General features: G+C 45.7%; 1 protein-coding gene across 2 annotated transcripts in view; it reads right to left on the bottom strand.

Annotated features, from left to right (window-relative positions):
• Positions 1-11,870, bottom strand: part of Ryk (receptor like tyrosine kinase) — an 80,146-nt gene extending 68,276 nt beyond the window's left edge. For both annotated transcript variants that reach the window (XM_036193010.1, XM_036193011.1), the window contains exon 1: positions 11,512-11,870. In XM_036193010.1, the coding sequence (XP_036048903.1) occupies positions 11,512-11,695 (184 nt within the window). In that variant the 5' untranslated portion in view covers positions 11,696-11,870. The remainder of the gene's footprint in view (positions 1-11,511) is intronic.
• Positions 11,871-27,067: the final 15,197 nt, after the last annotated feature.

Below are 27,067 nucleotides of genomic sequence, written 5' to 3'. Positions count from 1 at the left end.
ACTGGACAATGGCTAGACAGGATAAAGTTAGGTGGGAAAACCAGACTATGGACACTGGGAAGAAGAAGGGCGGAGTCAGAGGAGACCCAGGGAGGAAACAGGAGATGCAAGATGAAAGAGATGGAATGCCATGTGACAGAATGTAGATTAATAGAAATGGGTTAATTTAAGTTGTAAGAGCTAGTTAGTAGTAAGCCTAAGCTATTGGCCAAGCATTTATAATTAATATTAAGTCTCCATGTCAGTTATTTGGGAACTGGCGCATGGGAAAGAAAAGTCTGCTTACATTGTTCCCTGACCTAAAATAAGAAAGTGATTTGAGCAGTTCACACTTGTACCACCAACACAGTCAGAGGTAGAGGGATGTACCCAATGCTTCACAACAGCGTTGCCCAACTTCTCCCACAGCCACTCCTAAGAGGAACACACCTCAGAGGCTGGAGTGACTCAGACTTGCCCGTTCATCTAGGCTGGTATCGTAAAACACAGGGAAGTCACAAGCATCGCTTCTCTCTGCCAGCAGAATGCAGCAGAGTACTATCTCAGGAATTCAATTCGAAAACTGTATGAATTTTTTAAAGGCAAATCACATAGCTCTCTGCCAAAAGTTAGTTGCACAAAGGCAGGCTCCTTATCTGTTTTATTCACCAAAAATAGACCCTACACTCCTAAAATAAGGTCATGTTACACATGTAAGTGAATATTGCTACTGAAGGCAACCAACCAAATATCTAAATGGGCCAATAACCTGAAGCGTGGTCTGGTACAGCAGTGGCAAACAGTAGCCACTCCAGTGGGTTGTGCCTAAGACAACAGGCTGCATACAGTATTTCCTCTTGCAGTTGAAAATGAGGGAGGGAGCTCAGGAGCTGCAGTTCTCTGGCCCTTCCTGGGATGATCAATAGGTTCCTTTTCCGTCTCCTGCAGCTTATTCCAAGTCCTTCTCATAACCAAACAGATGTGCCAGCCAACCCTCCTTGGTGGGGCCCAACCAGAAAAGCAGCAACCTGAAATGTTTGGATATTTGTTTTTAATACCAAGATACAGAAATCCCCACCAGAGACTAAAATAAATTGTTCTGAGGCTCACGCAGCTTATTCAAATGCATTATAGCAGCTGTACAGAGCAACCCATCTTACACATGCAGAAAGGGATACTCAGAACACTGGTTATATGCTGCTCCAGTTTGCTTTTCTGTTGCTGTGATAAAACATCAGAGAAAGCTGGGGAATGAGGGTTTTATTTCAGCTTATAACCCCCAAGTCACAATCAATCAATGAGGGAAGTCCAGGCAGGAACTGAAGCAGAACCCATGAAGAAACAAACTCTCCTACACTTACTGGCTCACTTGCTAGCTCGTGCTAGATGGCTTTTTGTTTTTATTGTTTTTTCAAGACAGGATTTCTCTATGTAGCTCTGGCTGTCCTGGAACTTACTCTGTAGACCAGGCTGGCCTCAGAGATTCTCCTGACTCTGCTTTTTGAGTGCTGAGATAAAAGACATGAGTCACTACCGACTGCCCAGAGATGGCACTACCCACAGTGGTCTAGGCTTCCCCACATCCATCATTAATCAAGAAAATGCCCCACAAGTATTCCACAGGCCATTCTGATGGGAGCAATTCTTCAATTGAGGTTCCCTCTCTCCAGGTATGTCAAGCTGACCATCAAGATTAGCCACCTCACATGGCCACCCATTCCAAGTGAAGGAAGGGATGGAATGAACACTCGTATGTAGATTCCCAACCCAATTCTTCTATACTTGCTATCCACTATCTGCTCAAGTGTGCATGCACAAACAGATCCAAACCTTACACCTTACTTTTTTTAGCAGACTACTTCTTTCCTCTAATAAATCATTAAGGAATTCACCTTAGGGGAGATATAAACAATAGGCATTTAATTAGAGTAATAGGAGCTAGATTGATCCTCTCATCTGAAATAATCAAGACTGGACACAACTGATTTAAATCACTCACCACAAGGCAACAGTGATCCCTGAACAGAGAACACAAGTAGGTGAGTTCTAAGGTTACAGTACAGAGAAGGGACGGCACTGAGGGCAAGTAAGATGGCTCAGCAGGCGACCACAGAGTTTGATGACCAGAGTTCGATTACCAAAACCCACATACACAGTGGAAAGAGAACTGGCTCCTCAGAGTTCTCCACACGAACACTGTGGCAGGTGTGGGCACACAGATAAATGGATGGATAGGTAGACGATAGAGAGATGGATGGATGGATGGATGGATGGATGGATGGACAGATGAGGAAGAAATGAAGGTGACAAAGGTAAATTAGGCTTGTGGCAACATCTGTAACCCCAGTACTCAAGAGGCTAAGACAAGAGTGAGTTTGAGAAGCCAGCCTATGCTAGTGAGTGAGATCTTATCTCAAAAACCCAAAAGATAAAAATCAAAAAAAAAGATTTAAATGTTTAAAAGATCAAAATCCAGAAAGATAAGATTCTAGAGAAATGGCTCACAGAACAAATTACTAGAAAGGAGAGCCAAACAAAGTAAGAAACCCAAGATCAGGAGGGTTGAGCTCCAGCACTCATGAGTCCTGAAGGGGCATGCATATTAGGAAGCCATTTGAGGGCAAAGAAAGAGTAAAAGTGAACAGTGCCAGCACTTGGAATTTGAATCTATTCCCAACAGCCAGGCTGGAGGGCCTCACGCTTCACAGATCATTGAAGATAAGCACAGAAGTGTCTTGACTCACTGGCAGGGAATAATGAGCCGGATTACTTCGTACTGTTTTTGTCCCATCCAACAAGCCTAATGAGCAACACCCAGAAGGCTCAGACTGTCTCCAAGTATTTAACTGCACCCCAGAACAGAATCCAAGAATATTTAAAGGACTACATAAATGTTCAGCAGCCAGGCATGCTGGCACATACCTACAATTCCAGCAGTTAGGAAAATGAAGAAGGAGGGCCACATGTTCAAGGCCAGTCTGGATTACAGAACAACTGCCTGTCTAAAACAACAAAAGCAAAAATATCAAAGAAGGAAAAGAAAGAAAGGCAGGTAGGCAGGCTGAGGAGATGCTCAGCTGGTAGCACGTTTGCTATACAAGAGTGAGAAGTTGTGTTTGGACCCCACCTGTATCACCTCTTGATAACAGCCCATGTCACTTTATCTGAAGTCTATCCCTAACAGGAAAACAGCCCGTTAACTAAAGACTCCCACTAACTGTAAGACAGCTGCAAGTGTTCCAAGCTGTGCATCTTACAGGCAATGAAGCAGAGCATTCAAATCATAAGGCTGACTCTTCTGAGCTCCATCTCAGATCAACTACAGAGGCTGAGGACCTGGCTCAGCTGATACAGCACCTACCTGGCATTCATGAAGCCCTGGCTTGATCTCCAGCACCACAGGAACCGGGTGTGGTGGACACCTGGAAGGCCAGGGCTTGGAAAGGGGAGTCGGGAGGATCAGCAATTCAGATCACTACACCAGTTCATACATCTAGGAATCTGCATGTTGTTGCAGCTCCCCAGATGATTTCAGTAGGACCCGAACAGACTAACCTTCCCAGCAACAGGGTAGAAAGAATACACTTCAGAGCTGCATAACTGCACACATCTGAGACTGCCAGCAAATCGTGTATTTCCAGAATCTCAGTTCTATCTGTTTAAAAAGTAACCAATGGGAGATGGAGAGATGGCTCAGAGGTTAAGAACACTGGCTGCTTTTCCAAAGGTCCTGAATTCCCAGCAACTACATGGTGGCTCACAACCATCTGTAATGAGATCTGGCGCCCTCTTCTGGTGTGCAGAGACATACATGCAGGCAGAACACTGTATACATAATAAATAAAATCTTTTAAAAATAAATAAATAAGGGGTTGGGGGTTTAGCTCAGTGGTAGAGCGCTTGTCTAGCAAGCACAAGGCCCTGGATTCGATCCTCAGCTCCACAAAAAAATAAAATAAAATAAAAATAAATAAATAGATAGATAGATAGCCAGGTGGTGGTGGGGCATGCATTTTATTCCCAGCACTCAGGAGGCAGAGGTGGGTAAATCTCTGAGTTTAAGGACAGCCTGGTCTACAAAGTGAGTTCCAGGGATCAAGGACTAAACAAATAAACTCTGTCTTGAAAAACAAACAAATAAATAGTAACGAATGCTACCTGATGTTGCTGAAGAACATATGTGAAGTATCTGGCATGTGTAAGACATGTTTGTTCTCTCTAGATTACAGATATCTCCCAAGTTAAGACTGTGTGCATTGTATTCCAGCTTAAAATGTATGTAAGAATAACAGTCACTCAACATTGTCATTCATTGCTGGGAACAGCAAAATAAACTGTTCAGTAAGCGTTTACTATCTGACCCCTCCCCTCCCCACACACACACTGTTTTGGCAAGGAACATCTTAGGAAGTCCTACACAGGGGAACATTGTCTGGAAACAACCAGATTAGAACACACTTACATCAACAAGGATAACATAAAAAAGTGTATTTCCACTGTAACTTCAGAGTAACTGAATGGTTTGGTCTCAAACGCAGGATATTCTTATCTCTCAGGCTGGCAAGATCTGTGAGGACAGTGACATCACTACAGCAAAAAACCAAAGTAATGCTGGGGAGCTTCTCAATTCTACGTGCTGGGGGAGGGGGGCGGAAGATGGGCACCTTCCATTTATTCTCAAACCTTAAAACCCAAGCAGCATTTTAGGCAGCACCTTCAGAATTCACTCATTAACTCAGGATGTGACTCACAGGGGACAAGTTTAGCCATAATTGGATAGAATTTTCCTCCATATGTGCAAGGGAGAAAGAAATCCAAACCCACAATTGCGCAATATCTCAGCCCCGCTCTCCCAATGAAGAACACATGGGCTCACATTAAGCTGTGCCAATACCACCAACCCCAACGTAACGCCTAGGGTTAAGGGTTCAATTCAGGATGCTAACGCACTCCTGCCAAAGCCACCCTGTGGCAGGTTATGCCAGTGCCACCAGCATAGAGGACATCATCCTTCCCCAATCAAGTATTTGGCCTGAGATTCTGGAGGAAAGAGAGGAGCTTGGCCGGGAAGAATACTTGGCTCATCACATTTTTCTTCTCCTCAACTGCCTTTCCCAAAAAGACAGGGTCCTTTGGCTCAGACAACCAAATCTAAACCATGGACTCTGGAGAACACCTTCTCTTTAGCCCTGAGGTCTCCCTCCATTAAGCACCCCAATTCTTTGCAATAAATCCACCCCACCTCTTCACCTGCTCCCCCAACCCACATACCATGACAGGTGTCTTATCCTTTCTATAATCCAGTACCGACTACACTCTCCATTCCTAAATCCTGCTTTCCTTGTATTGGGGTGTTTTGTTTTGTTGGCTGGGTTTTATTTGGGGGGGGGGGGACACTAGTCAAGAGTCTCACGTATACAAGGCTGGACTGGAAGTCCTGATCCTCCTGCCTCCACCTCTGAAGTACTGCCCAAATACTCCAATACTTTTCCATTCCCTAAGAAACAGTTCAAATCCCTAATCCACCACCTGCCGACCTCCCAGCTGTCTTCTCTGCCTCTTCTGTGCTCACTGGTCTCACCCCGGCCACTCCTGAGTTCTATTCCACACACATCTGCCGCCACACGCTCTCCCTGGCCTTCAGTGCCTCTCTTCTGCTGTCCAGCTCAACCTTGGGACGAGGCGTAATGATTTCTTTCCTGGGTCTCCTTCCCCAAATTCTACAAGCCTCTCTTCCCTCTCTTAAAAGTAATTATTCCTACAAAAAATTCCCATCAGCCAGAGAAAAAGCCCATCACTTAGCCCTATCAATCACAGTCAAAAGTGATCACTCCTCCAATATCGTATCAATCCACACTGGAACTCTTTATCTCAGAGCTACAGTCCTACGTGGAAAAATCCCCCCACAAAATCCTCAGCTCCCCAAGGAGAGGAATCTAATCATGGTCAGTCATCTCCCTACAATACACTGACTTCCATTTTCTTCCCTAGACTGAAGAGCAAGTGTCTAAGACTAGAGTGAACTGACTTGAAATGAGACGTGAACAATCAGGAAGCTCCCAGAAGCAATTTAGTTTGAAAGAAGCAAGCTCTCTAGAGGAAATGTTTAACTGGCCCATTCTTTCAGAAGCTGTCTTCATCCTTAGAGACTACAACTCCCTATCATGGCCATCACTGTCACCATGACTTCCCACCCACTGGCATCTGCTCCAGCAAGTATGGAGCACACACTGACAGTCACCAGGACCACAAACCAGCACTGCTTACGCTCTGGCTTAACTGCAGCTGCTCCAGGGCTGACAGAAGCAGCAGGGATTCAGGTTCAAGGACAACTGCCTTCTCAATGTCCACAACACTCAGAATCAAGGTCCTCATCGTTAAAATGTGGACACAGCTAGCCAGTACTGTAGTCTGCTGAGGATAATATTAAGAGGCAGGAGGCAGGGCCCAGTGACGTGGGAAAACTACACAGAGATTAAACACTCCAAAGATTTGAGAAGTCTTCAGAAAAAGCAGACTTCCACCAGGACTCCACGCAGTGGGCACAGACCAAGGACCCATTACAAGCCTGTTCGCTCATTGCGAAGGTAAAAACCTTTGTGTCCCCCAGAATTCAGGTTACAATTCTAACCCCCATTGGAAGACAGATAAGCAATCAGGGCCTTTGAGAGGGAATTAGGCCATAAAGACGTGAGTGGAATTAGTGCCCCTATAATGAAGACCACAGAGCTCATTTCACACACCGACTGTGTGAGAACACAGCTAAGGATATCTATGAAGCACAAAGAAAGCCCTCACCAGAAACCCAGCCACCAGCACATTGATGTTGGCTTTCCCAGCATCCAGAACTGTGAAAAGTACATTTCTGTTGCTTCTAAGCACTTCCATTTATGGAATTTTGTATCAGCACCTGCTTTTGTACAGGGTAAAGGACTATGTATTTGACACGGGCAAACCCCCACCACACATCAGCAGCACTCTGTCCACCACTACTGACCACCACTGTCCACATGTCATCTTCAGTAAGGCCCAGGCTTAGCTGCCATTACTCAGCCAAGAATGACCAATGCCTTTAGATAGTAACGGGGGAAACATCAGATTTTAGCAAACTTTTGAATGATGGAAAGCAGGTAGGAAAGAACACTACCCCCATGACCCCTAAGGGGCTCAGCCCTGGAAGTATCTAGGAGGTACCAAAGGTAGCCTAGAAGCTCAGGCCTCACAAGGAAGGAGCCACTGTGCCAATACTCAAAGCTGTAGGTCCCCAAGTTCAGCAGGAGACCAAAGGTCTAAGGAAATAGAGGCAAAGGGCGGGAAAATTATAACCAGAAGTCAAAGTCTATAGCCTGAAGGGTGATAACTTCCATTCCTCCCCCAACCAGGTAACCCAAATCCTGACAGCTAATTTATCACCCAGCATTCCAGAGACAGGAAGTTTCTAGAGTCTTCACCGACACTGAGCAGAACCCTAATCAGATAAAAGTTCTGGTATTTCGACAGGCTTCCAGTGCAAAGTCCACCTGCACCCCAACAGACAAGGGGAATTGTCGACATCTCTCCGGTCAATCCCAGCATCTCACTCTCCACTACACAAACCAAGAATCACCCATCTATGACTGTAAACGGAGGAACTGAAACATAAAAGCCAAAATAAAAAGTAACATGTGCCTCAGAGAAAAAATGAAGATGACACACTCGTAAGACACAATGAAACGCAGGGAACAAAGATTCTAAAAATGACAAACATCTTTTTAAACAAGGTGGAAAGACAAAACCGAGAGGGAGAACTCTGTCCACCAGCCTCAATACGAAGAAGTAAAAGGTAAGATGAAAAAAATTGGAAGTTCAACGTGGAGAATCAACAGACACAGGACAGCCATCTCAGAAAAAGCATAGGAAAAAAAAAAAATAAGGCATGGGATATTACTTAGAAAGTGAGCAGACACTCCCCAAATCTGAAGGCTTTGCATCCAAATTAACAAATAACCCCACATGCCTGCTTATAAAACTTCAGAATGCCAGAGGAAAACACTCTGAAATTCTAAAACCTGGTGGGGGAGGGAGGGGGGAGGGATATTTAAAAATGGCTTTGGATTTTTTTATCTGAAATTCTTATAAGAGAAGATACAGCCCGAATTGTAAACAAAAATCACGTTCAATCTAAAATTCTAAAGTCAGCCAGACCATCTACAAAGTATGAGGATAAAATGAAAATTTTCAGGCATGTAGGACCTCAAATAATTGTTCTTTCCCATGCACCCCATCCTTAGGACTCTACTGAGGACACACACACACACACACACACACACACACAGGCAGCAAAGGAAAGCAAATCAAGGAAACAGAGGACAAGCGACCAAGACCAAGAGAGGACAGAGAGGCACACCAAGTGCTACTGTCTAGCCTGAAGCAAGAGTATGGATGACACTAAATCAAGACATCGCTAAGAAAAATCCAATGGAACTAACAGATGTCTTGATACGCTACCTGGAGTGGGGGTGGGAAACCAAAGGCACTCGGCATGTACCTGAGGGAATATATATGCAGAGACGCAAAGCAGACTAATCAGAAAAGCTTAAAATCCAACTATTTGCTCTGGGGAAAACAAAATCAGGGTGGGGGTGGGGCAACCAGCTTCTATTTAATTCAGAAAAGGGCAATGTATTTGTACACAGTAATTTCAATACTGACTGCTGGTTTTAAAATGCACTGGAGGGGCTGGAGAGACGACTCAGTGGTTAAGAATACTGGCTGCTCTTCCAGAGGACCCGAGTTCAATTCCCAGCACCCAGATGGTGGCTCACAACTGTTTATAACTCCAGTTCCAGGAGATCCAACACTCTCATATAGGCAAAACTCCAATGCACATGAAATAAAAATAAGTCATTTAAAGTTTTGTTTTGTTTTTGTTTGTTTGCTTGCTTGCTTTTTTAAAGTGCACTAGAGAGTACAGGGTACAGGGATGATTCCAGCAGACAAATGCTCATTGCACACTGGTCTAGAAATTCAAAAGAAAAACAAGGAAAAATAAACAGAAGAACAGTTTAGGGAACTATGAGCACTGGGGAATGGGGCCCAGGTAAAAAGAGGCCAAAGGCGGGTTGCTGGCAGTTTCTGGTTTCAGCCCCTTTTTACTATTGGATTGGTTTTGGCTGTGTGCTTGGAGTGACTGCATTAAAACCACTTCTGTGAAACACAACCAGTTCAACATATAAAGTTGTCACGACTGACTTCTAAGCTTTTCCTCGGCATTCTGAATCCACTGTCCACGAAACATTGTGAAATGAAGATTGTCTAAGCTTCTGGAAGGCACTCAACCTTTTAAGCATTCGAGAGTGCAGTAGGAAAGCACTATCTCAAGTAGTCTTGCACACCATAACAGCCACATTCAGGAGGCCCTAGATACATCCCACTCCTTACTGTTTGCCACTCAGACAAAGGCAGCATATTGAGGGAGACGCTAAGGGACAGCAAGAGGCCCTAGCTCTGGTAGGTGACGTTCTAGAGGCCACCCTGTAACAGGTCAACTCAGTCTGCACGGCAGAAAATACCCACGGGGGATGAGAGAGTTCAAGGAGGCCAGTTCCCACCTCCACTCCACACACTGCTCACTTCTGGACATACTCGCCAAGTGCTCAGCATCAGGAGCTTATGCAACTACAAATCCTAAGAAAATCAGTCCCTGGCTACAAAAGAATCCTTTCAGGTACTAATGAGAAGTGGTCTCTTTTCCAACATGCCATAATCAAACTTCCATATGCACAATATCTTCATGCCTTAAACTTAGTCTGCAGCCAGCAAGCACTGTTCTGTGTGGGTAGAAACTATATATGTAATGTATGAAATAAGTCCTGTTACCGTAAGCAGGTTATTTAAAGCTTACCCCACTGGGTAACAAGAACTTGAGAAGAAGTAACATATATAAATCCACATTGCTCCCCAGCAAGATGGCTCACAGTTAAAGGGGCTTGCTGTCAAGCTGTATCATCTCAGCTCAAGCCCTGGGACCCATACTGTGGAGCGGAACAGTCTACTCCATCAAGTTGTCCTCTGACCTCCACACAACACACACACACACACACAAATAAACACAACATATCATGGTACACACATAGATAGATAGATAGATAGATAGATAGATAGACAGACAGAGTAGCAAAATTCTAAAGTGCAGTGGTAGATACATACAAACACTGTCCATGTCTGCAGCTAGCTGTCTCTGTCCCCCTGCAATCCTGGCTGAGACAGGAGGAGAGGAAGTACATGTCAACAAAGTCACAATTATGTAAGTTCTTTAAACAGCAACAACAAAAGACAACACTTTACAAAAGCATGCCTATGAGTTGCTTTACAATCATTATTTTTCCTAAGCCCTTCTTCCATGCTCCAGGAGTAACTTGGATGCAGTTTCAATTCTGCTAGACAAAATTCAATTAATTCAACTAGACTCTAAGGAGGATTAAGACAGGACGTTACAAAAACACAATTTCTCTTTGGTTAAAGAGTACCAACCCACACATAAAGCAATGTCTAAACAGTCTGCTAAAAGCAATTTCATTCCGATGCTGAGCTCTCTCAACCTACCTTAAGAAACTCCACTAAAAGATTAACAGGCTGGTGGATCTCTGAGCTTGAGGCCAACCTGGTCTACATAGTGGGTTCCAGTACAGCCCAGGCTACATAGAGTCCCTGTCTCAAAAAGAGAGAGAGAGAGAGAGAGAGAGAGAGAGAGAGAGAGAGAGAGAGAGAGAGAAAAGAAAAGAAATTCCTCTAACACAACACACACACACACTCACACACGCACGAGAGAGAGAGAGAGAGAGAGAGAGAGAGAGAGAGATGGAGATGCGCGCCCACTAAAATAAAAATGACAGATAATGGATGTTTAGGAGGCGAACTTTTCCGTTCCAACACTCCACTCAGAAACGCCACACCCTGAGAGTGAAGGGACTGCATTAATGCACAAAAGAAGGTGAAAGTTGGGTATCCTCAGCGACCAGAGACTTCCTTTTGATGGCTGGCCAGGCCTTCTTTGAAGGGCTGCTCTCAGAATCCACGAAGTTCCAAGCGGAGGGGGAGAATCGTGTTCCAAACAGACTCCCCAAACAACGGAGCTAAACAGGTAAACGCAACCACCCACGGAACCAAAGCCAACTTCTCTCGCTTCAGGGGTCTGCAGAGCAGGCGAGTGGCCTGGAATTGCAGCACCAGGTCAAACTCAACGAACCCAAGCCAAACCTCCGAGCTGCAGGTCGGGTCGGCCCGAAGGTGTGCAGGATGCCCACACACCCGGGGCGCCCGGCTCACCTTGCCCCCACTCGCTAACCAGAAAGCACGCGCGCAGCAGCGTGGCCTCTGGGCCACCCACAGCAGGCTAAGGGACGGCCACCCGGGTCCCGAGCGCCGACTCCGAGGCTCCGGAGCTCCGCGGCCTAGAGTGACACGCGCAGAGGGGCTGCGGAGACTGCGCGCGCGGGCGGCTCAGCCGCAGCACCGCGGGGCTCACGAGGCCCCGGGAGCGGCGCCACTCACCGAGCAGCCGGCGCACCTCGTCCTCGCTCAGGTAGAGGCTCACGCTGGGCCCCGCGGGAGCGGCGGCCAGGGCCGGGGACCGCGGGGCGGCGGCGGGCAGCAGCGCCAGCAGCAGCAGCAGCAGCGGCGGCGGCGGGGCCCTCAGGCCGCCGGTCCCCGGGACTCCGCCCCGGCCCGCGCGCATGGCCGCCGCCGAGCAGGAGCGTCCGCCGCCCGCCGCGCCGCCGCGCACCCCGGCCCCGAGCGCCTCACAGCCCCGAGCCGGGGGCGGCCGGCCAGCTCATTGCGCCGCCGCTTCAGACCGGCCGCCCGGGAACGGGAGGGCCGGGGGGAGGGAGCTGCCGGCGGAGACGCGCGCGTGCGCGTGCCCGGCCGCGCGAGGGCGCGCACGCACGCTCCGCCTGGCCGAGAGCGCCCGGGTCTAGAGCGCGCGTGCCCGCGGGGGCGTCGCGGACATGAAGTCCGCGCGTCGGGGTTGATATAAATAACGTACGTTGTTTACAGTGTGTGAAATGCGCCAAGCAAAGAAATGAAATAAAGAGGAACAAATTAATCAAAAAAATTGACCTGACCAGGCGAAAGGGCCTGGGTGCACCCTCTGTAAAGATAGTCAGTCCCCGGCCCATGTTGTGGAGGCCTGGGCTGAATTGGTCTACTTTACAGTGAAGCCTCCGGTCCCTTCATTCTTCCCCAGGTGCGCCCCAAGTCTTGGATGCGTTTTCTAAAGAGAACTCTTCCCTAATACCATCATCAGAGGTCAGCCTCTACATTAGCGCGTCTGTTCCTTGGGATCTGTATGCCACACACTTTCCAGAAAGACCTTGGCAAACTTTAGTAAGCTTATTTTATTTTGTATTTTGGGTTTTGCTTTTTGTTTTGGCATGAGTTTTCGTTTTTTGAGACAAGGTCTCATTATGTAGCCCTCACCGGCCTGGAACTTGCTATGTGTATCAGGCAGGCCTCAAACTCACAGAGCTCTTCCTGCCTCTTCTTCCCAAGTGCTCCGTAAACAAGCACAGCAAGCTTGTTTTTATGTGTGTTCTTTGAATTTCTTGTTCTAGTTCTACTTCGCTGTAAGTCAACATGTATCTGGGGTTTTAACCTGTGGCCCATGTCAGCCCCTCCCCCCAAAGCATGCAGTGTATGTGACAATGTGTGCTGTGAATTGCCGTCTGTGTGCATGGATGCTTCCACATATGCAAAAGTGGTTTTTACATTTCATTGCTTGCTCTAGGAAGCCCTTGTCTCCCTAAACAGGTTAAGAATCTCTGATATACCCCAGAGACACTGATAAAGAATTTTAGGGAGCCCCTGACCATGACAGTCAAGATCACTCCAAGAGCCACTCAGGTTGGCTCTCAGGCTTCCCTCCTCAGTTCCTCCAGATCAGGGTCATTCCATCCTTGTGGCCTGTGCCCTGACCACATGCCTCCCTCCTTGCCTGTGGGGAGCAGCTGCTCTCTGCCCTGCCCAGCTTCAAGCTCACAGTTGCCCCATCCACACTCAGGTCCTGAGAGATGCTATTTTTATCCCCTGCCAGGATAGAGAGAGGCTGGGGAGGGAGGGAAGTATTGGACCATGATTTCCCCCCGACTCTCTCCTGTAGTGAGAGGGATGGATTCCATTTGGAGACAAGCTGGCCTCAATTTGTCAAGCTTCAGTTTCCCAGCACAGAATACAGTGCCCATAGCCCTGCAGGAAGAGACTAGGAAGTGGGCATGAACTGAAGAAAAGCATGCCATCAGTGAAGGATGAAAAACAGAAAAGTCAGCTGTGGCCGCTGCTCCCGAGTGCAGAGCCAGGGATCTACCAGGAAGGACCTGAGGCTGGGAACATGCTGTGTGAACAGGGCTCTCTACTCAAGAAAACAAAAGGGAGGTGGGGGGGGGGGGTCCTTTAAGGCGATGATACGGTGTCTACATTTTTGCAACAAGCTAATACTCTCCAAGAAAGGAAGCTGAGACTTCTAGCGGGCCTTTCATCCTTCCACATCTTTGGCCAGTGACATCTTGAGACAGTATGATATAATGCAGCCCAGAGCTGTCAGTCAGGCCAGGCTAGGTTCTGGTATTTACTAATGGTGTGGCCTTGGGAAAATGAAACTCTGAGCCTTGGTTTCTTCCTTCGTAAAACAGAAGCGCTAAGGCCTGACTTGCAGGGCTTTTACAAGGACTTAGCTGGAGAAGCACCTGGGCAGACACTGGGTAAGCGCCATGAATCCTTCCCTTGAGTCACCACTTCTGTGAATTTCATCACCAACGCTATCTAACAGTTCAAATGAGGAATCTTCCAAAAGTTCCTTCGATAATCCCAAGCATGGCCAAGAGCCTGTGCCCAACACCCATTTCTGCTGGGCCTCATGTGAGGCCCTAGGGACACAGGAATGACAAAGAGCTTCCTTGAGTATTTACAATGAGCAATTAATTACTAATTGCAAGTTTTCATCAGTGCTGTGAAGGAGACTTACAGGGTCCCTGGGTGTGATTTCCAAACCAGCTGCACCACCAGGGACTTATAGAAATGCAAATTCCTGGGCCTCCCCCAGACTAAGAGAGGGAGCAACTGGAATTGGGTATCAACCTGTGTTTTCATGAGCCCTAAAGGTGATTCTGGTATTGGCCACCCAGTTAAGAAAGGCTCAGCTCCTGCCTCTCCTTTGATCTGTTGCAGGTGCCTCCCCACACCCACACCCCCACACCCACACCCCTTACCACCCCAGGGCGCCTGCCTGCCACTCTGTCCCTCACTCACAGTGTGTTCCTAACACACCAGCCAGAGGCATCCTCTAAAACACCAGCCTGATGTGTCATTCACTGGCTTTCTGTCTCCCTGTGGTTCCCCAGCTCATCTAAAATAAAAGGCCAAGTTTTCCCGGCAGTGGTGCCGCACACCTTTAGTCCCAGCACTTGAGAGGCAGAGTCAGGTGGATCTCTGTGAGTTCAAGGCCAGCCTGGTCTACAGAGTGAGTTCCAGGAAAGGTGCCAAAGCTACACAGAGAAACTCTGTCTCGAAAAACCAAAAAAAAAAGGGGGGGAGGGGGGAGAGGCAAAGTTCTCTCAAGTTGTGAAGGAGGCAGTTCTCAAAGGCCTACCTCTCTCCCATCCTTCTGGCGGTACCTCCTAGTCTCCTTCATCTACCATGGCGGCAACAATGGCTTTCTGGCTCTTCTTCCAACCTTAGACACAATCCTTCCTCAGCCTTGGAATGTTCTTCCCTCTGACATCCATATTGCTTCATTTCTCACCTCCTTCACATCTATATTCACGTGTTAATCTCTGAATAAGAATAAAATAACAACACTGTTACAGCACTCTCAGAATCTAATCCTAGACTCTTCCTAATGTCAAGAAAAGGTCTCCACACTATGTAGCCCTCTGAGCCTCTTCCCTTCCCTGCCAAGGTGTGGGTGGCAATTTCTGACATTTCCCAATATGCCTCAACATCTAGATGCTGGGAAGCTCCCCGACCTCAGCCTGAGGCTTCTTTGCCCCCAGGGAAAATGAAAGCCACAGCCATGACCACACTCTACACACCCACCCCCAGCCTCCTTGGTTTTGCCTGTCACCATGGTTGACCTTATTCTTCTCCAGAAGACAAAATTAAGAAAAGTCATAAAATACCATAGCACTCAGTATTCACTACTGTAAGAGCGGGGCAGCTTTAGGCATGAGATGCCACAGGATGGGTGCTTGGAAACACTGCAGGCTGGTCAGATAGAGTTGACAGGTGTTCTTTGCATGGCTCTGGCATAGCCTCGGTGTCTCCACTGGCTGGTACCCACAAAGATAGATATCCAGGCAGCCTAGAATTCACAGAGCCAGGGATGCCAGCACCCCTGTCCCTGACCCGCTTACATCTCCACTGGCATCATCTGCTGCATCACCTGAGGATGCCACTCTGTAAACCTTTCTCCATTGCAGATAGGTCAGACAGCAAAGAAGAACATGGCATAAAAAGTGAACTTCCATGCTGGGCTGGTGGTGCACGCCTGTAATCCCAGCACTCAAGAGGCAGAGGCAGGTGGATCTCTGTGAGTTCGCAGGCCAGCCTGGGCTACAGAGCTAGTCCAGGACAGGCTCCAAAGCTACAGAGAAACCATATCTCAAAACAAACAAACAAACAAAAAAGTGAACTTCCCCTTCTCATGTACCCTCACTGTTCTTCCCTACCACCTAGCTTGGTGCCTGTCCCACAGCCCTTTCTCTAGGCATTAACACAGCCATACATATTAGAGCCACAACTGTGTTTTAAAATTTTCCATTTCATACATAAAATCATGATTTATGTGATTGTGGTGGGGTTTTTTCTTTGGGTTTTTTGTTTTTGTTTTTGGGGTTTTTTTTTAGTTTTTTGTCTGTTTTGTTTTTGTTGTTTTGTTTTGTTTTGTTTTGAGACAGGGCTGCCACCATGATGACAATGGACTAAACCTCCGAACTGTAAGCCAACCCCCAATTAAATGTTTTCCTTTATAAGGAAGAGAGAGAGAGAGAGAGAGAGAGAGAGAGAGAGAGAGAGAGAGAGAGAGGAGACAGGGCTGCTATCCCAGGCTGACCTCAAGGTCCTAGAGGATGTCCTTGAACTTCTGATCCTCCTTCCTTCACTTCTTGAGTGCTGGGATTATACACGTTCCACCATGCCTGGTTTATTTGCGTGCTGGAGAACAAGCTCTGGACCTCATGCATGCTCCACAATCACTCTATAGACCAGGCTCCTCTCCTAACCCCGTGGTTTGCTCCTTTAACTCATCAAAATAACTTGAGATGTTAAGGAGTCTCATATGACAAAGTACCCAGAGACACCCTGGGTACTCCTGATTCGGATGGACCCTGAGTGATCTAACCTGCTCCAGCACTACATTTTACTTCCTTGCACACACATCCTGGTGCACATAGGTAGATGTTTCAGAGGGTGGATTCCATGAAATGAAATCACTGAGCCAAAGGGAGTTACATTTTAATTTTGATATTCTTTTCAATTGCTCCTAAAAAGACTTTACCAGTGTACATTTCTACCAGAGAGCTTAAAAGGTAATTGTGTTCGTTGTTGTCAACTCGATACAAACTAGAGTCATCTAGGAAGGAAACTTGTTGTGGAATATTGCTTTAACTATGTAAAAGTGCGTTACATTTGTTTATGTTGTATTTGTTTAACTATGTAAAGTGTGTTGCATTTGTTTCACCTTGTCTGCCTAATGTGCCTGAATGGTCTAATAAAAAGCTGAACAGTCAGTCAATAGCTAGGCAGTAGAGGGATAGGCAGGGCTGGTGGGCAGAGAGAATAAATAGGAGGAGAAATGTAGGCTTGAGAAAGTACCAGGGAAAAAGAGAGGGAGAGGCTGGAGCCAGCCAGCCAGGCAACCCGCTAGATAAACAGACATGGAGGAAGCAGGAAAGTAGGACACACAGAATGAAAGAAAGGTAAAAAGCCCTGAAGCAAAATGTAGAAGAAGGCCAGGCGGTGGTGGTAATCCCAGCACTCGGGAGCCAGAGCCAGGCGGATCTCTGTGAGTTCGAGGCCAGCCTGGGCTACAGAGCTAGTCCAGGACAGGCTCCAAAGCTACAGAGAAACCCTGTCTCGAAAAAACAAACAAACAAAAAAATGTAGATGAATAGATGAAGAGAAACAAGTCAAATTAAGTTATAAGAGCTAGTGGGACAGGTATAAAATAAAGCCGAGCATTCATAACTAACAATAAGTCTCTATGTCATGATTTGGGGGCTGGTTTTCTGAGAAAGCCTGCTACAGAACCTCACTTGAAGAACTGCCTCTGTCAGATTGGCCTTTGGTCAAGTCTATAGGGCAGTTTCTTGATTGGTGGTTGATATAGCAGGGCCTCACCCTATAAGTGGTCCTGGTTGGGTATAAGAAAGCAAGCTGAGCAAACCAGTAAGCAGCGTTCCGACAGGGTATCTGCTTGAGTTCCGACTTTAGGTTCTTACTTTGAGTTCCTGCCTTGGCTTCCCTCAATGAAGGACTGTAAGCTGTGAGCCAAATAAACCCTTTCTTCCCCCAAGATGGTTTGTCATTGTTTTATCACAGTAACTGGAAGAAAAAAAGTGGTTCGTTATTGTTTGATCTTTACTGCCTTCAATCAGAAGTTAGCTTGAGCATTCTGTACACTTGCATCCTTTACACAGCCAATATGTATAGCGAGAATGATTTGTGCTCTTTAATTTGCATTTTAAAGTGTCCATTAAGGGGGCTGTGAATGGCTCTGTGGGCAGAAGCACCTGCCAAGCAAGCCTGATGACTAGGATTCAGTCCTGGAATTGACCATCCCTGGGGCTGATGTACAGGTAAAAGGACACATGCACCATGGTGTGTGCATGCCCATACACACGTACACACACACACTAGAAATAAAATACTGAGTGCTTGTAACTTTTGCACGGTTTTTGGTTGGTTGTCTAACTCATTTGCAGTTCTTTCTCTATATCCCTTTTCCTTTCACTTTGGGTTTTTATTTTTTTAACTGTCCATCTTTTCCATTATGGTTTCTGTATCTCGTGTCTTGCTTAAGAAGGACCTTCCAATTAATAATTTTTTGTACTTTTAATGCTTTTGTTCTTTTCTCTTTAAAAAAAATTTGGTTTCTTCATCCAATGGAAAGTATGTTTATGCGCAGCATATGACACAGTTTTATTTTTTCCATATGGGGAACCATTTGTTGACAACATCGTGTATCGTATACCGAATATTGCATATCCCACTCAGTAGCTCTCTGGAACTTTAAGCAAAACAAGAACTTTCACCTGCTTCCACCTCCTCCTCTCCACCTCTCCACATAGAGCTCTCCAGAACTCCACCCGTGGGACCAAACATGTCAGCCAGGCACGGGTGGCAGATGAGTGCTTGATGCGTGGCTGGTAGCCACTGAAATAGGCTGCTAATGAAAATTCTCACCAGGTTGGAAGAATGTACAAGTTTCATTCATCTGAGTTACACTGGTCACGTGGCGAAGTGATACTATTTTACATAGTGTGTGCTAAATTACATTGTTAAAATTCCTCTCTCTTGTTTCTTTTTCACCCTCTTGAAAGCCACCCAGCTAGCGCACCTGTATTTCTACTGGGGAGCGATGGTCTAGCTTGAACGTCCAGATTGTTTGGGATTTCATTTGGATGGGTTACATTTTTTCACCGCACTTTAAACAGTTCACTAATTGCATGAGTTACACAAAGCAGACACTGAAGCAGGCAGTGATTGTAACAGCCGTAGTGTGGTCTTTGTCTCTTATAAACAGCAAAAACCCACAAACACCAGACTTATTAAAGTGTAAAAGAAATGCTACAAAATGATACAACTTTCATCAAAGTAAAACATTTCATTGGCATTTGAAATGGATGTGGAGTCCACTCAGTTTGGTAAAGTGCTTACCACACACCTCTGAGGACCAGAGTTTGAATCTCCAGACCTTAATAAAAAGCTAGATATAGCCGGGCGGCGGTGGTGGCGCACGCCTTGGGAGGCAGAGGCAGGCGGATCTCTGTGCATTCGAGGCCAGCCTGGCCTACAGAGTGGGTTCCAGGAAAGGCACAAAGCTACACAAAGAAACCCTGTCTCGAAAAACCAAAAAAGAAAAGAAAAGGAAAACGAGAAAGAAAAGAAAAACCAGATATTTACATACTTCTAGTACCAGAGCAGTGGGGACTAGTGACAGGAGGATCTCTGGGGCTTGCTGACCAACCATCCCAGTCAGAAAGAGACCCTGTCTCAAAAAGATAAGCAGCTGAGCAGTTGGGGAAGATGCCAAGCATCAACCTCTATCCTCTACATGTGTGTGTGCTCGTGTGCATGTGTGTGCATACATTCACACAAATACAGGCATATATGTAATTTTTATTCTAAATTTTATTTGGGGGAGCTGGAGAGATGGCTTAGTGATTAAGAGCACTGGCTGCTCTTCCAGAAGACTCGGCTTCAATTCCCAGCACCCACATGGTGGCTCACAACTGTCTGTTATTTCAGTTCCAGGAGATCTGACACCTTCACACCAATGCATATAAAATAAAGTTAAATAAAATTACTTTTAAAAATTATTTCTAGGACTTATCCCAGATGCATGAACTGGCTTTTTGGAGTCCATTCCCTGTGGTGGGATACCTTGCTCAGCCTTGATACAATGGAGAGGGGCTAGGCTCTCCTTCAACTTGATATGCCAGACTTTGTTGACTACCATGGGAGGCCTTACCCACTCTGAGGAGTGGATGGGGGCAGAGTGGGAAGGAGGTGAGGAGGTGGGAGAAAGGGAGGGAGGGGGAACTGGGGTTGGTATGTAAAATGGAAAAAAATTAATAAACATATTTAATAAAAAATTATTTTTAGATTTCTTTTAGTGTATGTGTATGAGTAATTTTGTCACAGTATGTCTATGAATCATGTGGGTGTCTGTACCTAACATCAGAAGAGGGCATCAGATCCCCCTGAAACTGAAGTTATGGACAGTTGTAAGCTACCATGTGGGTTCAGGGAATCAAACCCAGATCCTCTGCAAAAATAGTAAGTGCTCTTGACTACTGAGCATCTCTCCAGCCCCATTTTTTTTTTCAAGAAAAAAAAAAAAACATGAGAATCCTTCTTAGTTAGTTCCATGGACTAAAGCCTGGAGATGCCTATTTGTGATAGTAAAAGGAACAGAGTGGCTGGGTTAGAAGTCATATTAAAACTGCAGTGAGGAACTATTTCTCACCAGTACAGCAAAAGTCAAAAGTTTATTAACACATTCTATTGGCACAGATGTGGGGAAACTGACACTTTAATACATTGCTGGTTTGGGGTTTCAACTGATGCAAATCCTCCAGAAGGCAGTTTGACAATGGCATGATGGCTACAAAAGCTGATACCTACTGACCCAGTGATTCAGCATCAAGGAGTTAACCTTATGCATATATCTGTGTATTTGTATAAGAGTTAATATTAGAGATAACTTTAGCAATACTGTCTGCCAGAAGATTGAAAGCCTGGAGGTCTGTCAGTAGAAGGTGTCCATATTTATGATCTATCATGAGTATCTTAGAAAAGATGGACGTGGGTGACCACCTGGACCTTGGGTTAGGGATGTGATTGGAGCCAAAGGGAAGAGACATTCATTGCCCCCTGAATCCATTCTCCTCTTTGTCAACACTCATACAGTTTTGGCTATGCCAATCCCCAGCCTACCTTGCGATTTACCTAAATTCTCACAAGGTGGGATTCTGCGACTTGTGATCTCCTTTTCATGCTGGTGTGGCGGCCTCGTGAGCACAGGGCCTGAACAGAGGTGGAGCAGGACAGTGGGAATGGCCTGTGACTCCTTACTCATCAGCTTACTTACGCCTGGGCAGACTTACGTGAGAAGGAAGTTTCTGTCATATTGGAGCCACTGGGAACTCTGCTGCGATGGCTTTTTCTTACTGTACTCAAAGTGTTTAATCTGTTTATCAGAACACAGGCCTTTATTTAGGGAGAAAGCCTAGCAGAGTCTTCTGAATAAAGCCACCTGCAGGTCTGCACTTGATTTGAGCTTATTCACATTCCAAGCAACTGTTCCCTGAGGTAAGAAGAGCCACACATGACTTTAGACTACTGACTAGATGCTTGCTTTAGAGTCCTTTCAAGGACTTGATGATGATTTTTTTTTTTTTTTGGAAAAAAAAAAAAAAAAAAAAAGACTGGGTGGCGGCAGTGGCACACACCTTTAATCCCAGCACTGGGGAGGCAGAGCCAGGTGGATCTCTGTGAGTTCGAGGCCAGCCTGGGCTACAGAGTGAGTTCCAGGACAGGTACCAAAACTACACAGAGAAACCCTGTCTTGAAAAGCCAAAAAGAAAAAAAAAAAAAAGATAGATTTGAAATTTGGGGGCACAAGAAAAAGGAAAAAGTGAGAGAAAACCCAAAGACTGTTCTTTTCAGTTGTGACAGTGTCTGCACAGTTGGGGATGTGAACCCCACAGCAGTGCTCTCCTGTAGCTGAGTGCAATCCTGGTGAGGACGAGCAGGAGATGGTTCTAAAGCCAAGCAGCTAGCCTAATTTCCCAGCTTTCCCCACAATGCCAGCACACCTCTGTTTACTGTAACGTGCTGCAGCAGAAAGAACAAGAGGAACCCTCATGGAAGGCAAGCACCAACTGCCAAAGTTGTCTGTAGATTTAATAAAAATAAAACCTGTGTTTACCGAGCATTTATTATTAACCCATTACTGAACTAAGTGTTTTTATCTAATCATCTCAGTTAATTTTCAAACTAATCACATACGATTGGTATTATTTAGATCCCATTTTATAGATGAGAAAAATGAGGCATGATTTTGGAAATGGTCCCAATACTTTCCATACATCTAGAAAATGGTACAGCTGAACGGTACAGCTGAACATTGAACAAATCCACCATTTGATTCCAGAGTCCATGTTCGCCGTCTAAAGCGATAGGTTACTATACTTTAAACTTCTCTCTCCGTTCTGACATCTGTTCTGACTCTTCCGGACATCTGTCTTCTCTGCTCTCTTTCAGGGTTGGTTTCCTCCATGATCTCCTAACCATCAGTTATCTGTCACCCCGGTCTTGTGTATTGTGAACTTAAAAAAAGAAAAAAATTCTCTGTATGGGTGGTTTTCCTGCATGTGTGTTGGAGCATCATTTTCATGCCTGGTGCCATGGAACCAGAAGAGCCTGGAAATTGAATTACAGACAGCTGCAAGCTACCATGTGGGTACTGGGATTTGAACCCAGGTCCTTAGGAAGAGTAATGATTGCTCTTAACTACTCTACCATCTCTCCAGCCACTAGTGTCTGGAGGTGCAGGTTCTAGTGGTGTGCTCTGGGGAGCACATAGACCCTCTGCAGGTTTATTTCCTACCCATGCTTTCTCTATCCTGGGGTTTCTTGCTGCCAGGACATCCTTCTGCCTCCCTGGTCTCAGCTCAGAAGTCACTCTCCAGGGGACAACTCTGCTGCTAAGGCCTGCTCAGCACAGGAGGAACAGAATGAAGATCCTCCAACCAGATGCTCTAAATTAAACAAGCTGGTGTTTGCCCAGGGGCACCCTCCCCTTCTTTGAGTCCCTTGACCCTGAACTTGGAGCTGTTCCAAAGTCACTCCCACCTCCAAAGCAGGACCTTTTCTGGGTGTGTTTTACGACGTGGTTTTCTCTGATCTTGTTTTGCTGCTAATTTGATACCATCTGCTTTCTTTTACATGATTTCTCAATTTTTTGAGGGGATCCATTCATAAGAAATAAAATATTTCTGCATGACAAAATAACTATAAACAAAGGCAAAAAACAAAAGACAGAAATCTTTGCAGTTTCACCGCAGTCAAAGAACTGTGTTATGTGAGGAACTTTTGCCAGCTGACATAAACAGACATTGGTGTACACTCACACACACATACACACACAATCTATAATTCAACAACAATAAAAATAGGCAAAAAAAAAACCCCAGACAATCCACAGAAATTGCAAATAATTTGGAAATGTATTAAAACACTTAATTCTAAATGTCTTTTAAAATTTTTATTTTTATTTTACGTGTATGGGTATTTTGCCCACATGTTTGTCTGTATACCACTTGCATGCAGTCCCTACAGAGGACAGAAGTGTCAGATGCCCTGAAACTGGAGTTACAGATGGTTGTGAGCCACCATGTGGATTCTGGGAATCAAACCCTGGCCCTCTGGAACAGCAGTCAGTATTTTTAAAGCTGAGCAGTCTCTCCAGCATCCTTAACCATAGTGAAAAAGAAAAATTAACCTTCCCTAATCAATAATCTATACTTTAACCTATTAGAATCTAATCTAATGATTAGATGGTGTAGTGGTTTGAATAAAAATGATCCCTATAGGTTCATAGGGAGTGACACTATTAGGAGGTGTGGCTTAGTTGGAGTAGGTGTGGCTTTGTTGGAGGGAGTGCCTCACTAGGGTGGTGGGCTTTGAGGTCTCAGAAACTCAAGCCAGATCTTTTCCTGCTGCCTGTAGATCAAAGTGTAGAACTCTCAGCTCCTTCTCCAGCACCATGTCTGCAGGCATGCTGCCATGCTTCCTGCCATGCCGATAATGAACTAAACCTCTGAAACTGTAAGCAAGCCCCCATTTAAATGTTTTCCTTTTTAAGAGTCACCATGGGCTGGGTGGTGGTGGTACATGCCTTTAATCCTAGCACTGGGGAGGCAGAGGCAGGTGGAGCTCTGTGAGTTCAAGGCCAGCCTGGTCTACAAAAGCTAGTTCCAGGACAGCTAGGGCTACACAGAGAAACCCTGTCTCAAAAACCCAACCAAAACAATAAAAAAAATATAAAACACTGTGACCAATAGAAACTGGGCCAGTTTCTAGCAGTTTGACAGTGTGGTATTGGTCACAGTGTGGGGAAACAGGTACTTCCATACATGATTGATAGAGTGAAAAATCACTGGAGGCTCCTGTACAGATAATTTGACAATTATCTCTCCACTTCACAGGCGTATACTCTTTGTAGCTCAGCTCTTCCACTTCCAGTACTTCAATCTGAAGATGTGTTTGCACATCAGGTGCACAAGTGAGGCTACGGTCCTAGGTAGCTTTTTATTGCTGTGATAAACACCAGGACCAAAAGCAACTTGGGAAAGAATGGGTTTATTCCATTATGCCTTTAATCCTAGCACTCGAGAGGCAGAGACAGACGGAGCTCTGTGAGTTTGAGGCCAGTGTGGTCTACAGGACAGCTAGGGCTGTTACACAGAGAAACCCTGTCTCAAAAAACCAACCAAAACAATAAAAATAAATAAATAATTCCATTTATTTGTATGCTTCCACACCACAGTTCATCATTGAGGGGACTCGGGGTAAGAACTCAAACAGGAACCTGGAGGCAGACACTAAAGGAGAGACCATGAAACGTCTTTCTCTGGCTTGCTCAGCTTGTTTTCTTAGACAACCCAGGACCACCACCTGTCCAGGGCAGCACTGTTTACAGTGGGCTGCACCCTCCTGCTTCAATCGTCCGTCTGGAAAATGCACCCTTCTCCCCAGAGCTGCTCACAGGCCAATCTGATGGAGGTAGCTCCTCAATTGAGGTTTCCTCTTCCCAGATGACTTGAGTTTGTGTCAAGTTGAAAAGTGCCAACCAAAGCAGTCACCACTGCACTGTTTTCATATGATTACAGAAGTCACTGGGAAGCACCTGCCCGTCAGCAGTGCAGCGTGTTACAAGCCACGGTGAGTGCACCTGCGTTTATGGCCATAAAGAAAACTGAGATATGGATTCTTTTTTTGTTTGTTTGTTTTTCGAGACAGGGTTTCTCTGTGTAGCTTTGCACCTTCTCTGGAACTCACTTGGTAGCCCAGGCTTGCCTCGAACTCACAGAGATCCACCTGGCTCTGCCTCCCGAGTGCTGGGATTAAAGGCGTGCACCACCAATGCCCGGCAAGATATGGATCCTATATGAGAGCCAGAGAAAGAGCAGGGTGGTATAGAGAGCAAAAAGAGGAAGAAAAATACAGTTGGGATGCTTGAGTTTGCTGCTCATGGCTGACACCAGCTGAGAATGGCTGCCTGGGGCAAAGGATTAGGGACCTGCTGAAAGAGAAACTTCCCTGCAGACCAATGGAACTTTCTAGGCCTTCAGATCCAGGTGAGTGCTCTTCTTTCACCAAGAGTTTGCTTTTTGATTCTCAGAACCCAGAAATGGCATGGTACTACCTAGATACTTTCTTGTTTTCCACCTATGTGGGTAAGTCTGCTTCCCTGCCTCACTGGTCCCTTCTCTTTCCTGTGTTGTCCCCAACTTCAGGAAAGGGATTGGGGATTGGGGGCAGGGGTAATAAGCATGCCCCTCCTCTGCTCTCTGCTTCCATCTGGTCACTTAAGTTCTCTTTCATTTTGGGGGGGCGGGTATTTATGAATTTGTTTGGTTTTGAAGTGTTAGGAATGAAACCCGAGGTCCTGTTCATTCTAGACGTCCCTTTAATTAAGAATTGCATGAATATGGTCATGCTCAAAATAGTATGAATGTGCATGTGTGGAGAAAGACAGACAGAGAGCCACAGACACTGAGACAGAGAGGGATTTTAAGGAATTAGCTCACATGACGGTGGGACAGGCAAGGCTGAAATCTGTAGCAGCCAAAGGCATTGAACATAGAGGGAAGAGTTAATGTTCAAGCCCTGAGGCCGAAACTTATGGACTAGAAACTCAGCCCAGGTTCCTTTGTTGTATAGAAACCAGTCTTTGCTGTTAGGGCTACAACTAACAAGATGGGGCCCACCCACCCAGTGGAAAGTAATCTCAGAGTCTACAGAGTTAAACATTAATTACATCTAAAATATATTTGCATGTCATTACTATCACTGGTATTTACCAAACAATTGGGCACCATAGCTTAATCAAGTTTTCGTGCTTCAAGCATCACAGCCAGCCTTCCTGTGGCCACCATATTTATGCTATTCACTGCTGTTGCCATCAAACAAGCCCTCCACACACTCACTCCTGTGCGTGACACTTTCCAGACACCTGCGCTATAGCAGAGATCACAGGAATGTCCTTGTCACTCATGTCAGAATCATTCCATGGTTTCCTCTAAACATTAGCGAAGGAGTTCCCACAGGAACTGGGCCCCATTGAAGTGGATTTCTTTTTGCTGGTCTCTTTATTGGATGAATTCATCTTGACATAATGGCAGCCATCTTGAGTTGTAGCAGAGAATATCAGGCCCAGAATAACCTGATTGAGTTTTCCTGCATAGTTTCCCAGCAAACTGTACATAGACACAACCATTAGAGTGGCATATGGAGTTTTACAGCTGGGCCATGGTGCTAGGAATGTGCCTGTCTCTTTGATACTAGCTTAAGATAAACCAGGTACATTCCACTTTCATGAGATCACTTTTGTCCTAGCCAATACATGCAGCTCTCCTTCTGACCCAAACTGTAAGGGTCCCCTTGGTCTTGTTGCAGCCCAGGACTGACTGCTGTCAGCAAGTCACCTGATGAACTACATTCTGTGTAATCCTGAATCTCTTTGCCCTTTTGTTGGTGTTTTGATCTCACAGCACCTTGGAGACTGGCTTGTCTCAAAACAATATAATAAAAATATAATGATAGCCACTCTATGAGCCTTCTCTGTGTTTTTGTGATATAGTGTGTTTTCAGAAAGCACCTTTTTTTTTTTTAAATGGTACTGTCAGAGACATCATTAGCCCAAGAAAGAAGAGACATTTCCCCCATTTAAAAGGGTCCTTGGGCAGAGGATATAGTCAGTAGAGAGCTTATCTAGTATACATGAAACCCTGGGTTTGATCTTTAACAGAGCATAAACCAGATCTATGAGATGTGTCTATAATTCCAGTATTTGGGAGGCAGAGGCAGGAAGATTGTAAATTCAAGGCTGTATTTGACTACCTAGTAAATCTGAGATTACCCTGGACTATATAAAACCCTATATAAAAAATAAATAAGGCCATTGCTGGTGCACACCTTTAATGCCAGGACTTGGGAGGCAGAGGCAGGCGGAGCTCTGTGAGTTCAAGGCCAGCCTGATTTACTGAGTTAGTTCCAGGACAGCCGAGTCTGTTACACAGAGAAAGCCTGTCCCAGGGGTGAGGGA

The sequence above is a fragment of the Onychomys torridus genome, chromosome 7 (assembly GCF_903995425.1).
Source record: "Onychomys torridus chromosome 7, mOncTor1.1, whole genome shotgun sequence".
In the NCBI taxonomy this organism is placed as follows: domain Eukaryota; kingdom Metazoa; phylum Chordata; class Mammalia; order Rodentia; family Cricetidae; genus Onychomys; species Onychomys torridus.
The sequence above is the reverse complement of the archived record's forward strand: the minus strand, read 5'-3'. Positions and strand labels throughout refer to the sequence as shown.